Here is a 17585-nt window from a genome sequence, read left to right as displayed (position 1 = left end):
ATTGCACATTTATACTTTATTTATACATTTTTTTTGGTGTCTATATTCTGTATAATTTAAAATGATGAACGATTTCGAATATCATTTAATTTCTTCTCCACTTCACCAACAGACTTGTTCAACCTCTTTGCGATTTTCAATTTTTCATCAAGTGGTAAGTTCAAATACAATTCCAAAAAATCTCCATCAAATATATTCTTTGCTGGATTATAATAACTTCTCAATTTAGCATGATTCTTACCAGCGACATTAACCTTATCATTATACGCACTAATCTCTAATTGTAAATCATGCAAGAGTTCAATTTCCGATTTGGATATGAGTGGCAACAATATCCCAATTGTCCCCGTTAAACCAGTATAGATTATGCATTCTTCACCACCTAGATTGAATGAACCTAATTGGAACGAAGTAATAATATCAGGGATATAATACTCGCATAGGTTCTGCAATTTGTAAACACACGAATTTAGATTGGGAGAGTTTTTAGCTGCTTGTTTCAATACCGTCCAATTCTGATCAATTTGTTTCGACTCTTCACGGTCTAATCGAGAAACAAAAATGTTACCAAATTTATCACCGCCAATTACCGTGTCATAATCCAATTGTTTCCATGCGGTAATATTACGTTTCACGGTATCATCAGCCATGGATACAAATTGATTTTCCTCTTGGTCAAATTTAGCAAACACAATCGAATTGGCCAGGTCAGCTAATAAAATACGATCTCTAGGCTGAGGTGTGACTTTAACTATCGTTTGTATAAAGTCGATCCTCGTTAATGATTTTCGTAACAATTGTCGTTGACCAAGCTCGTACAATGAAATAGAATTACCAGAAGCAACAAGCAACCTATCTTGGAAAACTTCCATTGTCTGTGGTACATATTTCAATTCAGTTTTGTGAATATATTGCAAATTCTTTTTCTTGTCAATTTTGAAAGTGTATAAAAGATTGTCTTCGTGTTTAGTCACTCCAACAACCAAATATAAATTCTTATTGAACTGTATCTTAATCATGTCAACTATCCTCTGATTTTTGACAAACTCCAACGTTTGTTTAATTTCTCCATCTTGGACAAGTTGCACACATGAAGCACATCCAGAATCTCTTTCATATCCAAAAGCTTCATAATACTCCGGATCAACAGTATCCTCAACCTCTTTAGTCAAGTTCGATAAATAGGGAGTCTTTATACCTAGTTCAACTTCACTCACAAACAACTTGCCATCATCACCCTTAACAATCTTCCTCGGCGTGTACCTCAAGTTCAATTCAGTCACAGTAAACTCTTGATTAGGATCAAATAAACTATCTTCTTTCCCAACTGAAAAAATCACTAAGTTATCACCATGTATACCTACAATTCCATCGCCACCAATGTCCTCCGATTTGAAAAATGCGCCATTGATAATATCAATATCCAATAACGGCGTACAACGATATTTACCTTGATGGAAGTAACCTATCCAAGGCTTTGACGAAATTGCCAATACACCAATTATATCATCGGATAACTTCAACTCATTCAACGTGACTGGTTTAGGCCCAAGGTACTTTATTCTCGTGTCGGATAGTTTCCCATTAAATGTGTCAATCTTCGTTCTCACATAAACACCATTATCCATACCAATATGAATTAGAGTCGTGCCTGGCTTATGCGTTAACATAATTAAGGAGTTTGCGCTTGATGACAACGCTTGTAAAGATTTAACTTGTAAGCAATTTTGTCTCTGTAACGAAATCACCAGAATAGTTTCATCTGAACATCCAACTACAGCAAATGAACTTTGTTCTTTCAGGATACACATACTGCGAATAGGTGAGGAGACTTCCAATCTATCTTGGTACTCGCGTAATTGATCATCATCAGGATCAGTTTCAAAGTAAACCAATTCCAAATTTGACAATCCAAGAAAAACTTGTTGGTTATTTGTAGTTGCGTGGGTAACAGTTATACCAGCTGGTGGGTACCAATTTGTCACTTTTTTATTGCCGTTTATATGTCGTAAACCATTGGAGTATATTTGTACTATTGATGATTTGCCGACTTGCTGGACAGCAACTGTAGGTTGGTCCAATACAAATTCAGAGTCATTGACTTCTTCAATTACTTCCCCAAGCGATAAAACTAACGTTTTGAAAGAAAGAGTCGACGTGATGACTAGATACTCATCATCAACTGCATTTGCTGATGTTTTCGTGGTGAATATGTTTGTCGGTTTGATCGGCAATTGCGATTCAACTAGCGTGGTAGTTGGTGTTCCATGAACGATAGTCTTCAACTTTGATTTAGTTGATAAGGTGACCAAGGTATCGTCATTCAAAATTGAGTCCGTTATAGGGCTTAATGATTCAACAACATCGATCAATGCCAAATTATCCAACCCTTTCAATTTAAACTCAAAATATTTTTCCTTGGTCAACTGTATATTGTCCATCTGTACTGTTTTGTTTATTCGTATATCTTCTTCGCTAATTTCCTCTCCCAATTTTTCAAATTGATAAAGCAATTGACTTCGATTTATACAATTGGCAAAGCAAAGTCCATTTTTGAAAATATTTAAATTATAGCAAACTGGAATTGTATCAAAGTATGTTATTTCAATATCCTTGATCAATTCACGATTAGAATCATAGTCAATGATTAATCGAAACAAGTCTCCTAAATCATTTTGCAACAAAATAAAAAATCCATAATTTTTTTTCTTCAATGCATGTGTGACATGACTTATAATCACGGAAGTTTGATCCTTGCGTCGTAGTAATGGCAACAAAATACTCTCGTTTCCCAATTTATCATACATGATCCAATTTGCACCACAAACAAGTACCCCACCAATATGACCAGGAACTGGTGCTAAATAATTAGCATCATTGGGTACGGTAGCTACTTTGGACTTGTGTTTGACTACATGATTCATGCCTTGATCAAATTCATAATAATTTAATAATGTCACTTGTTGCTCACAATCGAATTCCAATGCTGCAAAAAGTGGATTAGCAAAAGCACTTTCCAAACCAATCAATGACACGCATAGTAGTGGTTGTTTGCCCCTAGAAACAACGCTAACGTATTCCACTGGTGAACTCAATTCTAACTTCTCTGCACCAGGTTCAACTTTATACAAGAATTTATTCTTCTCAACGGCGCCCACTAGTATACACCTGCTTTGAGAATCCACAGCGAGAAATTCACCTGGGTAGCTTCGACTCCATCCATTCTTACACATGGGCATTTGACAGATTGACACAAATTCATTTCGTTTAGGTTCATATTGAATGATAGATAAGTTACCTGAATCGCTAGTCAATACCAATACATCGTGATCATTAAATCGTAGCTTATCAACAGCATTGACGACCGCAAATAGATTTTGACTCACTTGAACACTAAGCTTTCCTGTCTCTGGATCTGCAATAAGTAGTGTCAAATGACTTGATGAGATGAGTGCTAATTGCTGTTGTTTTGATTTGGGGATGAATTGCCCAAGTGCCGAATGGGGGTAGTTTGATGGTGGTTTTAACGTGAGATTGTACAAGTATGGTGATTCATTATCAATCAACATCCGGGAGAAACGATGTGTGGGTAGGAGCTGTCGGGGTGTGTAGTCTGTTTGCAACACAAGATTTCATCGTGAAGCTTTTTTTCTCTGCTGTCGCTCTGAGTGCAACAAAATCAATCTCCCAGGAGCAGCCCCCGGATTAACACTACCAAGGTAGATCTACTACACCATTATGCCACTCTCATTACCACATTCGTAATCATTTATGAATTAAATAAACTATGTATATATACTCTAGCTCTGCCTCCTATTCTCTATGTTCAACGTTTGACTTCACAACTTCAATTTCCTCCATACCAACAACATTATCCAACCCATCTTGCATAGCATCAGTATGATCAGTAATCTTAAACCACAAAAGTGGGATAGCAATCAACAATGACCCCTGAACCAATGCCCACGACGAGGCAAATAAATTCATGTATGGGACAGCAATGGCATCCAATCTCCAAGCAATTGCAGCACCAGCTGATTGAATACCTTTGTAGAACCCAGCATACAAGGCAACTTTTTTGGGATTATTTGATAATGCACCCAAAGTCCATAAAACATAAGTCTGGAAAATGGCATCGTACCCACCGTAAAAGATGTAAAGAAACATGGGACCAATATAACGACCTTCAGTATAATCCATCGGAGTGATTTTTGGAGGTACCAGTTCCACATCCTCTCTAGTGAATTCCAATTGGAATTTCAAACCACCACCCCAAATGGCTAAGCCAAGAACGAAAAGAATAGTCCAACCAATTTTGGCTCTAGTTGGACGTGAAAACCGTTTAAGATCCAAAATATAACCCAAGATAATAGCACCAATCATTTGTGCAAGCCAATAAAGTAATGAGTTTAATGATCTAGTTCTTAAATTGAACATACCATGGTTAACATTATTGAAGTGATAAGTGTAGAACCAATTTGATGCAAAAAACATGGGGAACATAATGAGAATTTTAGGTTCATGAATCAACAATTTAAACAAATCCATCAATTCATCTTTCCAATTGGGGAATTTATGAGCATCACTAGCAACTTTAGTACCATCCAGTTTCCAAACTTTCGAACTTGGTAACATAAAGCAGGCAATACACGAACCACAACACATCAATACAATGAATGCAATAAAAGTTCCATCATTAGCTGCAGAACCTTTATTTTCAAGGTTATTAGCCAAAGGAATAATGGAGCCAATAACGCCACCCAAATTGAAAATAACCCAAAAAATCATAATTGCCTTACCTTTATTCTGTTCAGTGGCATAACTCAACACAACTAAACCTTGAGCAGACCAAAGCACAGCGGCACAAACACCCAAGAATGCACCAGCGAAGATAACAAATCCTTTATTTTCATTATGGTTAAAAGATAATAATGAACCAGCATATAAAGCATATCCTAAACCACCAAGAATTAATGATGCACGAACACCAATCGTATTACATATAGTACCACCAAAGAACCCAATAGTCGCAAATGTCGAATACAATGCAACTGAAGCATTATCGGCAGTTGGTTTATCGGAAATCGAAGCCCCAATACCAGTAAGGGCATTGTACATACCAGGAGTCATGAAAATAACGAAAGCGCACATACAAATTTGAACCATGGCATTGGAATAGTGGAACTTCTTGCCAAATATACTAAGTGTCTTATCATACCATGCCCCACTTGCTTCAATTTCTGCAAGGGTATGATGTTTTAATTCCAAATGTACTTGATCATCTCCAATGTGATTTTCTAAATCCTTTGAGCCAGATGAAGTTGAAGTAATTTCAACTGGTGCTGTAGCTTTCTCCTCGGACATTAAATAGTTTTTATAAAGTGGATAAGTGGGGGAAATCTGTAATTAAACGGTTTGAAGCGGCTGTATGAGGAAAGGTAGGCTGGTCTGTTTGATAAATTGTTATGAGTTATAACCCTTTCATCATCACTCCCCTGGTGATTTCCAATTGTATTTATACAATTTATTTTTTAGATCAAACGTTGACAATAATTAAAAATAGATAAGCAGGCTAAAATTGTGTTTTGTTGGAGATGGAGAAAAAAAAAGTAAAGTTGCAAAAATTTCATCAAAGAATTAGACGCCGTTCCAGTACCTCTCCCCCGCTCCAAATTAAACAAACAACAACAATGTTACACTTAAGAAAATTTATGCATGATGATTATTCCGAGTACAAGCCGACTGACTTAACTTTCTTTTTCACTTTTTGCCTTACAAGACTAAAATAACTCTCGTTTATACAAGCTTTTTAAGACTCAAACGACTGTTACATGCTTTTAGTGTAAGATAATCAAATCTTGGTAATAGATATGCCACTAAATTATCTTTCATTTGATCTATTGTGCAATGTTGTTGTATTTTATATTTACAGATTGCAACATAAGAATCGAGGCGAATTAAATATATGTTTTACTTTTCCGGTAGAGAATAGATAAACGATAATAATTTCTTTTACAACTACAACTGGACGACCTTACACAGTAAGAGGGTGACCTGTGGGTCCAGTGTGTTAAACTCGTGTGACGGAGCGGTTTGGTATGACTTTCCAAGGCGGAGAAATTTTTGAATGTGTCTCTGTCACGATGCCGAATGAGCTAAAAAGTCGGTTTTTGTGTCTGTTATTTATTTACCTATTTGGGTAAAAATAGTGCGGCTCTATCAATTTACGGAATACTGTAATTGGTGTCACTTCGGAAGCGAGTTTGTTCGTTACATCTGTCCTGAGCACATGTTGTATTTCGGAATACCACGAGACCCATAATTTGTCCTATCTACGTCGATTGCTTGTTGATAGTGTTCTTCGGATGCAGTTGTGATCCAATACACTGGAAGATAAAGAAATTTGGGTACTGCATATAGATACAAAATGTAACATGGTTACAAATGACATAAACAATGTAACATCGACTACAACTTGGATATTATCAATCAAGTGCTTTAAGGTACACCGTAAAACAAACCCTTTAAAGAGTGAGCTCAATGACTCTGGCATTGGGTAATGGGAGTTAACTCTTTTGTAGATCAATGCTTATCTTACGAGCAACACATATACAGTACAGCTCCGTTGGTACGCACTAACAATCATCATGAGTTGCAAATTAAATCTAATGCCCTTTCTTCGAAGAAGCACATCGATTCCAAAGTCCAAAAAACGTCTAAATAGACTTTAAACTTTTACGGCGATTTCTCATTAGGACACCAGCTCATCTGTCACACGAATACATCTTTGCAACTCTTTTTAGTAAAAGGACACCTTTAAGACCAAAATCAACCCCAGAAAATCTTTTCCCGTCACAAAGCACAAAAGCATACCGTACACCGTATATACTTCCGAAACCTTGTGCGTGATCTGGGGCAGAGTTTTCGAATCGTACGACCGAAAACGACCCAAAGGAAAAAGAGAAATACCACAATGTATTCGAAGCTTAGGCTGACTAATTCAACTACATAGCGGCTTGTCGGAATAGTCGCAAAAAAAAGTCCGATTTCAAACGAATTTGAACTTATATGCCCAATTGTATAATTTTCCACTTCCTTTAGATATGCACATCGGGCGATCATAAAGACAATTTTATTCCCGATTGTAACGTCACTCTTTTAGTTTCATAGCACAGGTCTCCTTACTTTACTCATTTTGCACCTTATTTAACTAAATAACTTTTTTTCTACTGCAGATGGTTTCCAACCCTCGGGAACTGCTCTCGTGTATCTGTATGTGTGTGGGGTAGAGGTCTAATTACAGCTGCTTATGCTTTCTCCTAAACAAGCTTTTGTAATGTTACAGTACAGTGAAAATTTTGTTGTGTGATGATGTTACATTGAGGACCAAAATGTAACATCGAAATTGAAGGACCAAAATTTTGGAGTGCCCATACTGTGACCCTCTTGATGTAGTTACAAGATGTAGCCCAGCCAGAGCTCATCACTAGTAACTAAAGAGCCAACAACGTTAATATAGAAACCTGATCTATCAAACAAAAAGAACGCATAGTCTATATACTTGAAACGAGCAAACTACAAATTTTCGATTCCAACTTTATTGCAACTCTTGACCAACTGTCACAATACTTTCAATCAAATCATCAACTACTTTATCACTCAATATGGGTGAATTAAAAACAACTCGGAAAAATTCTCCTTGTGATTCATCTTCAGGATTAGGACTGAAATCAACCAAATACTTGCCTTGTTTATGCAACTCTCTGGAGATATATCTCGTTACTTCAGTATTCCTCTCACCAGCAGAACCACTGGACTTATCTCCTTTTACCGATGGCGGGTGATAATAAAAACAAACTTGTAAACATTGCGGTGTTTTTGGACCCACAAGTTCAAACACATCACCAGGATAGGAAGTAATCCTACTCACGAAATGCTCTTGAATCTTGTACGCATGATCAACACGATGTTGGAATCCAATTTGTCCATAATACAACCAACTCAAATAAAATTTAAAGCTATCAGCTCTACGTCCACATCCCATAGTTCCATCGGCCAAATCATAATTTTCATCATCATCATTATCACGACCATGAAACAAATAGGGCGCTTGTAATGACATTGCTGTTTGGAAATGGGCCACATGAGGGATAAGTAAAAAAGAGCAAGTTGTTGGTACACCCAACATCTTATGTGGATTGACAGTTATTGAATCAGCGTATTGGCATCCGGCTAATCGATCTTTGTATGTGGGTGAGAATACAACATTACCACCCCATGATCCATCAATATGGAAATGGATATTGTACTTCTTAGCCACTTTAGCAATCTCTTCGAATGGGTCATATGATCCAAACACTGTAGTTCCTGCAGTGGAATTTATATATAATGGAGTATATCCATCCTCAATCGACTGTTCAATAACTTTTTCCAAGTCATCCACTTTCAAAGTGCCCTCCTTAGTCACATCAACTTTGAAAACATTTTCGCTTCCTAATCCCAACAAAATAGCTCCTTTGACGACTGAATAATGACAATGTTTACTAGTATATATGGCAAACTTATGATCACCATTCCCGTGTTGCTTAGTCAGGGGAAACTTCATACTTCGGGCAATTTGCATACTAGTGATATTAGACCATGATCCACCACTGAAAGTCAACCCACCACAAGTTTGTAAATTATCGGTGAAGAACAACGAAGCATACTTTTTCCCAATATAATTTTCCAACACCGACAACACTGGTGAGACTGTATACACATGAGAATTTGTATTCAATACACTTAAAATGATATCGGAAATGACACCAATGGGGTTATTTGAAGCATATAATTTATCTAAAAAGCCAGGGTTCCAGGTGTTGACAGAATACGCCAATACTTTATCAATAATCTCCCATAATTGATCTTCATTAGCTGGTTTCATTAAATTATTATCCAGATCATTGATTAATTCCTGTTTTAAAAAACTTGGTTCATGGTATGTCCCTAATGAGCTAGCTTTATATTTAGACGAATTAGGATCGGCTTCTGCAATGTATTGAAGGATTTTCGGTTTAATTAAAGTAAGCAAGTGGTCTAATTCTTCAACTCTATTTTTTTCCAAATCTGATTCAATGGTCATGGTGATGCACTCAATTCAATAATGTTCGCCTCACTTATTGGTAGTTATGTTCAACAAGACTCCAAGTTGCAACAGTTATAGTGAAAAGTTGCGTCCAATTGAGTTTTAAGATTTTTTAGGAACCTCGGATCAAATCTTCATGCATGAAAAATGTTTTTTTTTTGCTTCTTCTGTCCACAATTTTAAAGTTTTTACGTCATTTGGGGTAATTATCACGAAAAACTCCAACCAGAAATATATCTACCACCACCCCCATCTAAAACACCTGCAAACTACAACACATTTACTCCTTAGTCAAAAATTGAGTCTATATTTTGATAAACTATGCAATAAAGAAATGAAACAACAAATAATACGTAAAACAAATAAATATTACAAAACTATGATACAAAACAGTGGAACACCACGGGACCCTAAGACTCTAAACACTAGACCCTAAACCCCGTTTGTTGTCTCAATCATTTGCTTTCATCATCAGAAAGCATTCATTATACTTCATCTCTATCTCATGACTTGGGTTTATTCGAAGTTGAACTATGTTTAGCCAACGTAGACGTCGTACTCAGTTTAACTCCGCCACCAGCAGCTACATCACTGTCACCACTCACGCCACTTATTTCTCCACCACCTCCAACGCTCTCCTCGTCTTCATCATACTTACTCTTCTTCTTCCTCTTAACCCAGCCAAATCCAACATAATAAATAAACATATTGAATGCTCTAGTAGGGAAAATACGTTCAACCCAAACATTAGGTACAATTCGAATAACAATACCCACGGGGATACTGATAAACCCACATAAGATAGCCGTGGCCCACATTCCGGGTGTTTGTCTAGCTATGCTGAATGCAGCACCACCAACAAACATAATTAGGACTTGGAACCCACCAATAATGAGGGCAATAACAATAAAGTACCAGTTACGGAACAAGTGTTGAAAGAAATTGAGATTCTCAGCGGTGATTCTACCTCTCACAGTCGTGATTTCATCAGCTTCATCCAATTTACGCGTGACAATCAATTTCCAAAATTGTAACCAAACAAACGTATTAAAAGTCATGGCATCCAATTGTTTCTGTTGATGATTGGAAATGTGAGAATGTCCTGGGTAAAATAATTGTTTACCAGCAAAATGCAATACAAAAGTAATAACCAATTGAGTCATAGATTGACCCAAAATCATCTTCCACATTGATGTTGAAATGAGTGGTGCATGTCTACCAGCTGGTTTTCTGTTCAAAAATGAATCATCAGGTTTATCGGTGGCCAAAGCCAATGCTGCCAAAGTATCCATAATCAAATTAACCCATAATAATTGAACTGCCGTCAACACTGATTTATTTTCACTTGAAGCAACCGCAGAAACAAATGTCAATACACAAGCAGTGATATTAACCGTCAATTGAAATTGAATAAATTTCTTGATTGAAGTAGCAACAGTACGACCCCATTTGATAGCTTGAACAATATCAGTGAAATCATCAGTCATCAATATAATATCGGAAGCTTCACGAGCAACTTCGGTACCTGCAATACCCATGGAAAATCCAACATCTGCCAATTTCAAAGCTGGTGCATCATTAGTACCATCTCCAGTAACAGCAACAACTTCACCACTTTTACGTAATGTATCAACAAGAATACGTTTGTCTTCTGGTGATGATCTTGCCAAAACTCGCAATTGGGGTACAATTTTTCTTCTTTCCGATGGAGATAATTTCCTAAATTTAGGTCCTTCCATAAATGCATATTCATTATCCAAATCATCAGGTGTCAAGATATGACACTCTTTAGAGATGGCCTTTGCCGTGTTTATGTTATCTCCAGTAACCATACGAACGGTAACTCCAGCATGTTTACATTGTAACACGGCTTTGGAGACACCCGGTTTCAATGGATCTTGAATACCAACCAATGCATCAAGAACAAATTGCTTATTGATTTCACTAGCACTAGCACTAACATTAATCAAAGCATGAGGGTCTACCTCATTTGGACTATCAGAAGATGCTAAACCGGATGGCGGCCACGATGTAATGCCAACAAAATCACGATGTCCTAAAGCAATAGCACGTAACGCATCATTAGCATATTCATCAATCTTGGTCAAAACATCATCACGTTTAGTTCTATCCAATTTAATCAAATCTCCATCAGTATTCAATTCAAATCCACAATTTTTAAACACAATTTCAGCTGCACCTTTGATATAAACCCTAAACCCATTTTCAATCTTCATTACCACTCCGGACCATTTTCTTGAACTTTCAAATGGAATAACCTGAACAATTTCCAGCTGAGCTTCACTACGTACATCATCAAGTGACTTATTTTGAAAAACACCAAACGTCTTTTCAGCAAGAATCAATAATGCCGATTCAGTCTTGTTTCCCAAGAATGGTTCAGCAGATAAGATTTCTTGTTGTTCTTGAGTAGCCAGTTCTGTTTTTGAGAAGAGACGTTGGAAAAAACTCTTTTGCTTTGGTTTATGTCTAGCAGCATTGACTACATCTTCATTATAATCACTATTTTCAAATGCAGTTGAATTAAGGGTAATATTCGTAGCAAGAAAAACCCTAGATTCAGGAGTGATATCTTCACTAGCTTCAACTGATGTAGGTTCATACGAATTGTCGGCGGTATTATCAAATTCCAAAACTTGTCCATCTTGTTTCAATCCAAAAAAGCCTCGTACAACTCTCATTTTGTTTTCAGTCAAAGTACCAGTCTTGTCAGAACAAATGGCAGTAGCACTTCCCATAGTTTCACAACTTTTCAACACTCTAACCAAGTTACCATTTTGAGCCATTCTCGTGGTGGCAAATGCCAATGCTAAAGTGACAGCAAGAGGTAAACCTTCAGGAATGGCAACAACAACAATGGTGACTGCTGTAATAACAATATCAATAAATTTTCTTCCTTTATCAGTCGGGTTCAAGTTATGGAATGAACCACCAGGCGCTAAATCCACACCAAATCGAATAAGCAACACAATAAACAAGACAATAGCTGCTAGGAAACCATACTTGGAGATTCCCTCAGCCAAGTTGTCCAATCTTTCTTGCATGGGTGTCGATTCAGGCTTATGTTGTAAACTAGCCATTGTTCTTCCATGGATGGAGTTTGGCCCCACAGCAGTAACAACAGCATTACCCAAACCAGACAAGACTCTAGCTCCTGAGATCAAATAAGGATCACGTAATTTTATCGTTCTACTGCCAATATCTTCTTCGGTAGGTAAATGCAGTTCGTAAATTTCCATTGCTTCTTCAACCGGCACTTTTTTAATAGTTTCTGATTCACCAGTCAAGGCACTTTCATCACATTCAACTTCACCTTGAAATAAGATCGAATCTGCAGGGACAACATCACCAGTTTGTAAATTGATAACATCTCCCACTAACAAATCATAAATGGAAACTAGTTTTTTCTCCCCATTTCGTACAACTATCAATTCACGATCTTCCTTTTTTGCATTTAGTCGAGCAAATTGTCGCTCTTTTTGATAATCATTAGCTGCACCAACAAGGACAACAATAGCGATAGCCACCAAAATGGCCACACCTTCAACCCAATCGACTTTGGGTAGAGGTTTCCCTTCGTCATCATAATGAGTACCACTACCAAAAGTCTCATATAATCCCAACGCTAAAGAAACAACAGCAGCAATGGATAAAATAATCAATACTTTATCCTTCATTGCTTCCCAACAAAGTTGTATAAAACTTTTGGACGTCCTTTGTGGTAGTTTGTTGATACCAAAGTCATGACGTCTAGCTTCTAGATCAGCTTCATTGTGGTCATCAAGTCCCTTTGGTGATGTTTTTAACAAGGTGCATAAATGGTCAAACCCACCTAGATCGTACAAATGTTTTAAAGACTTTGGATCATGTAAACCAACCAAATCCTCTGGTGAAATTGGTGAATCAAAATGACTGCGAGTCCCAGTTAAAGATAATCTACCAGTTAATCTATGTTGTAGAGACTGGTGAGTTGACGTTTTTGCTGGTAACTTCTTAGGGTTATGTGAAGGCGATCGCAAAGATGACGTCAGTTGTAGCTCTATTGAATCACGACGACTATAAGATGGAGGATGATCTTTTTGATGCATACTATTGTACTTTTGCACCCCCTCAGTATCATTTTGTAGTGGTGTTGTTGAATGAGTCGAAGAAGCATCATCATCGTATTGTGGTATTTCCAAAGTAGTGGCTCGACCTAAACGATCAGCCGGTGTAAGTGGTGCCATGTCCTAGGATTTAAATTAATTGTATATAAATGCAATAAAAAATAGGATAAATTGTGGTATGTGGGTAGACAAAATAATGCAAGTTGTGTATAGTTCTATATGATGAGTCTAACAGCTGAGTACACCAATTGAATAATAGGGGAATCAGTTTTACAGTGTTGTTTGATAAGCCTTGTTCTGAGTGAGTATTGGTTAACCAGTGTAAGATGTGTGTTTAGTCGTGCAGCAGTGTGTAGTTGTGGTTATACTGTAGACTTGTACATATATATATAAATATAAGTTAGGAATGGTTAAGCTGTATTATCTATTCTTGCTATGATAATGATGGTGATGATGACGATAATTTTCAGTTGATTGAGGATATATTGAAATTCTGTTCCTTCTTCTGGTCAAATTGAATTTTATTTATTTTATTTATTTTATTTATTTTATTTATTTTATTTATTTTATTTATTTTATTTATTTTATTAAAACAATTTAATTCTCTGTGAATTTGCCGCTGTTACAACAATATGAAATAGATGAATTTATATGTTTAAAACAAAATAGCAAAAAACCCACAGTTAAATAAATACAAACACACTGGATCACAAAATACTAAACTACAAGAGTTGTATATCAACTAAGTAGGTAATTTAACTCAGTTAAATTAAACCCGTATCTTTGTAGGGCATTACTTCTAACCACCTTTTGCATTTTAACGAAAATAAATTACAATAAATTTAATTAACTTTACTTGTTTTACAGACTTAGATCTCTTGGCCAGACAAAAACAACAAACAAATAAGAACTATACTGCACATATCCCGTGGGTCTTCAGAGGCGTTGCGATGTGACTGAAAACGGGACCGCAGCATTAACAAACCAGCCAAATAAAGATAAAAAGCCGCAAAAATAAGAGTGAGTGACCTTGGCTGACGCTGATTCCGGTTATCAAATTCTACTGATTGCTGTTTCACGTCTTCTTATCGGCCCACAGCCCTGGGAAGTATTTAGAAATACCTGTCCCTCAGCCCCTTTGGGGTTGCATCTCTGTTTGCAAATCACACGACTCATCACATCACGCTACTTCAATGGTGTTCCCTTTGCAACCGAAGTCGTTTAATTATCAGAGTAACCGGAACTGAATACAGACTTCTCCCACTCCTCCACCATCTCCTTGCCCTATGAACTTTTAAAAAAAAAAATATGTTTCAAAATGCACCAGCGGGTAAAAATATCGACAAAAAAGAAATTGAATTCACGCATAGAAATATACATTTACACCCGCAAACCGATAGCAATTGCGTTTCATGTGACAAAACAGAAACAAGCAATATAGGCAGTAACTACATTGTACAGAAAAAGGAAAGCTGTACGTATTTGAATAATCCCAGTCCGTTTTAATCGAAAGAGTCAAATGGTTTCAAACTGGTTATTATCTGATATCAACGTCGCAACATCGATTAATATGACACTGGATCAAGAAAAAAATTTTAAACTCAATGTTTGTGCGTCATACAAAACTTAAACTACTGAACGACTAACAGCCAAAGAACAAAGAAAAAATAAAAAGGAGGCTGTGTCAAAAATCAATTATGTAATGTGTTATGTAATGCAACAACATAGTATATATACGAATATCAATATCAATGTCAATATCAATGTGCAGTATACAATATGCAGTAAGAAACAGAGCATTATCATCAAAACGGGAGATTGACAACAATACAATTAGATTCGACGAATACTATACTACTCTATTGTTTTTTGATTTAGTTACACAAGTCAAACATGCATTTAATTGTCCTCTCAAATTTTCTATTCTAGTCCCCCGTTTCCCCTCCTTCCCCTACTTCATGTGGTACTACAGAGTCAACGATTGAAGCCATACGTCCATAAGGATGAAGAACGTTAGAAAATAAAATATAAAAATCTATTATTACGCAATTGAAGATCAAAAGAGTAACCCTTTTTCATGTTACAAATAGCTTATTTCTGATATTTTGTTTCTTCGATCGTTTCATTTATTCTATCGTCATTCTTCAGTTGATCTTCACAAAACTTTAAACTTTAAACTTTAACTTTTATGGTAAATGATCGGCTCATAAACTTTACCTATCTTGTGCCCACTATTTCAATGTATGATACCACTAGCACAGCCGCCAGATACCTCGACTACTACTTCGGCCACAAAAAATATAATGGATACTTAAAACTAGCAAGCAAAGTGTACATGAAACTCGTGAAGAGAAAATAAACCTTGGCTATAACACGATGCTGTCACCTTCTTGACGTCACTTCTGCCCGCTTCTACACAGCCAGTTCGCAGCGACCGACCTTTGGATATCGGCAACAATATGCATAGCCCCCCCCCCTCTTTATAGTAACCTACTTCTTTTGGGCTAAAACACATTCGTCATGAAAAAAGGAAATCAATCGCGTTTATCTTTCTTTTTTGGTTGCAAAAAGCTCAACAAATTGGGAAACATGAAATTCTGCCAAGACAAAACTGAATGAAATTTGCGTAAGCTCAAGAAACGAAAAGTAATAAGAAATAACGTGGCGTATCCCACTTCCTCAACCAAACAACAGCATAGCCCATCCCTGAATTAAAAGAGCTTGGATCATAACCCCCCCCCCCCAAGAAGCAACTAGTTTCCTCTTGTAAGCCTTACACAAGTTTATGGTGATACACTTTTGGCAACACTACAGTCCATCATAAATCATTCTTTTCCTCCTTAATCTCTAATCGTCCTTTGCTGTACGTTAGGTGGCGCATATTGGACCTTAAGGGGCAATTTGTAACAAAAACGAAAAAAAATAATTCTTACCTTCCAGAGCTAAGCCACCCATCACTTCATCTAACCTAGCCATTTGATAACTACAGCCGATGGCGTAAGAACCTCCCACATTTCCTCTAGCCAGAGTCAAATTTCAATTTTTTTCAAGAAAACCACCTCAATTTTCTGGTATGTTGTGAGTTGCCCTTACATTCATACGGCTCGAGGCTTAGACCTTGGAAGTAACAAAAAAACAAAAAAAAACTTCCAACAATATACTTTCCTTTGAACAATATATTTGCCAAGCAAAAATATCCCTTTCTCTTTTGATGCTTTTACGAAACTTTGCATCGAGAGATTAAAGTCACAAAGAGATAGAGAAGTCCAATTTAGGAAAGATAAAAGGATTGTATTAAAGAGTTTGTATTTTGTATCTATTTATTATTATTTTTTTGTTTTTGGTTGGATATACGTAATCTTGAAGGCTTTGATTTTGCATTGCAATCAGAACACCGAACATTTTAATAAATCCGATCAAATGAGAATACAATGTTTTCACTTTCTATTCATACTAGTGCGACATAAAATTTTCAAATCTTTGCGACACAATTTTGTTTTTATGTGAATTTGTTGGCCGCAAACCTCTTCTCTCCGAAGAACACAAAAGTTATTGAAAGGCTTGGTTCTCTTGGACCCGATTGTTGCCTTAGATTTCTTGTTGGATAAACTAAGGAGTAATTTCGAGGGTGAGAAGGCAAGTGATTCTACTATTTATAACCTCTTCACCAATATTTGCATGTCTAGTCTCAAGAGACTCTCTATATGGTTCGAAAAGAGGGATCTGGAAGATTTGAAACATGAGAGATTCAGTGGGCACTTGAACATGAGGATACAATCGGCTTTGCAAAGAACTGGGTTTCCATTGATGAGGCTGGCTTTAACAGCAATATTAAGCGGAAATGCCGATGTTCAAAAGTAGGTGAAAAGACAGTTCTTAAAGTTCCTGTCACCAGAGGGCTCAATGTATCATTTTAAGGACCCATCTTTTCTAAAGGATGCGTTGACTTGAAGGTTCGACCCCCAACAGAAACTGCCCCTAACAAGAAGAGAAAGATTGATTCCAACACCACAGTTTCGGAAAAGAAGACAAGAGTTGCATTCCTTTTCGCCCCCGACGCAATTTCAATGGTTGAATACAATGGTATAGAAAATGTTGAGGGCATCGAAAAGGTTCTGCTCAACGTTCACAATTTTCATAATGTAGCCAGAAATATCAGCATGGTGAGATGTTTACTTCTACAATTACTAAAAGATAATGGGTTTAGAATGTCAGCTCAGGACCCTGCAGCGCTTGAAAATATATTATTAAAACCAACCACACAGGGTTCGTATTCGGGAAGTGGGGGCTCCAAGAGTGAAGGCTCTAAACCGGATGAAGGTGGCAAGATT

At 36.8% G+C, this 17585-nt stretch overlaps 4 protein-coding genes across 4 annotated transcripts; all 4 read right to left on the bottom strand. All coding sequences in view use genetic code 12, as the record gives it.

Annotated features, from left to right (window-relative positions):
• Positions 1-56: 56 nt before the first annotated feature.
• Positions 57-3569, bottom strand: CORT_0D07360 (hypothetical protein; the record flags this gene model as incomplete). The annotated part of the gene is made up of 1 exon (XM_003869653.1): positions 57-3569. The coding sequence occupies one exon, from the start codon at positions 3567-3569 to the stop codon at positions 57-59; it is 3513 nt and encodes a 1170-aa protein (XP_003869702.1).
• A 244-nt stretch (positions 3570-3813) lies between these two features.
• On the bottom strand, positions 3814-5364 carry CORT_0D07350 (Ngt1 N-acetylglucosamine (GlcNAc)-specific transporter; the record flags this gene model as incomplete). Its single annotated transcript, XM_003869652.1, has 1 exon — positions 3814-5364. One exon carries the CDS (start codon positions 5362-5364, stop codon positions 3814-3816), a length of 1551 nt encoding a protein of 516 aa, XP_003869701.1.
• Positions 5365-7597: 2233 nt separating this feature from the next.
• On the bottom strand, positions 7598-9124 carry CORT_0D07340 (cysteine sulfinate decarboxylase; the record flags this gene model as incomplete). Its single annotated transcript, XM_003869651.1, has 1 exon — positions 7598-9124. The coding sequence occupies one exon, from the start codon at positions 9122-9124 to the stop codon at positions 7598-7600; it is 1527 nt and encodes a 508-aa protein (XP_003869700.1).
• Positions 9125-9630: 506 nt separating this feature from the next.
• On the bottom strand, positions 9631-13374 carry CORT_0D07330 (Pmc1 vacuolar calcium P-type ATPase; the record flags this gene model as incomplete). Its single annotated transcript, XM_003869650.1, has 1 exon — positions 9631-13374. One exon carries the CDS (start codon positions 13372-13374, stop codon positions 9631-9633), a length of 3744 nt encoding a protein of 1247 aa, XP_003869699.1.
• Positions 13375-17585: the final 4211 nt, after the last annotated feature.

The sequence above is a fragment of the Candida orthopsilosis genome (assembly GCF_000315875.1).
Source record: "Candida orthopsilosis Co 90-125, chromosome 4 draft sequence".
Classification (NCBI taxonomy): domain Eukaryota; kingdom Fungi; phylum Ascomycota; class Pichiomycetes; order Serinales; family Debaryomycetaceae; genus Lodderomyces; species Lodderomyces orthopsilosis.
The sequence above is the reverse complement of the archived record's forward strand: the minus strand, read 5'-3'. Positions and strand labels throughout refer to the sequence as shown.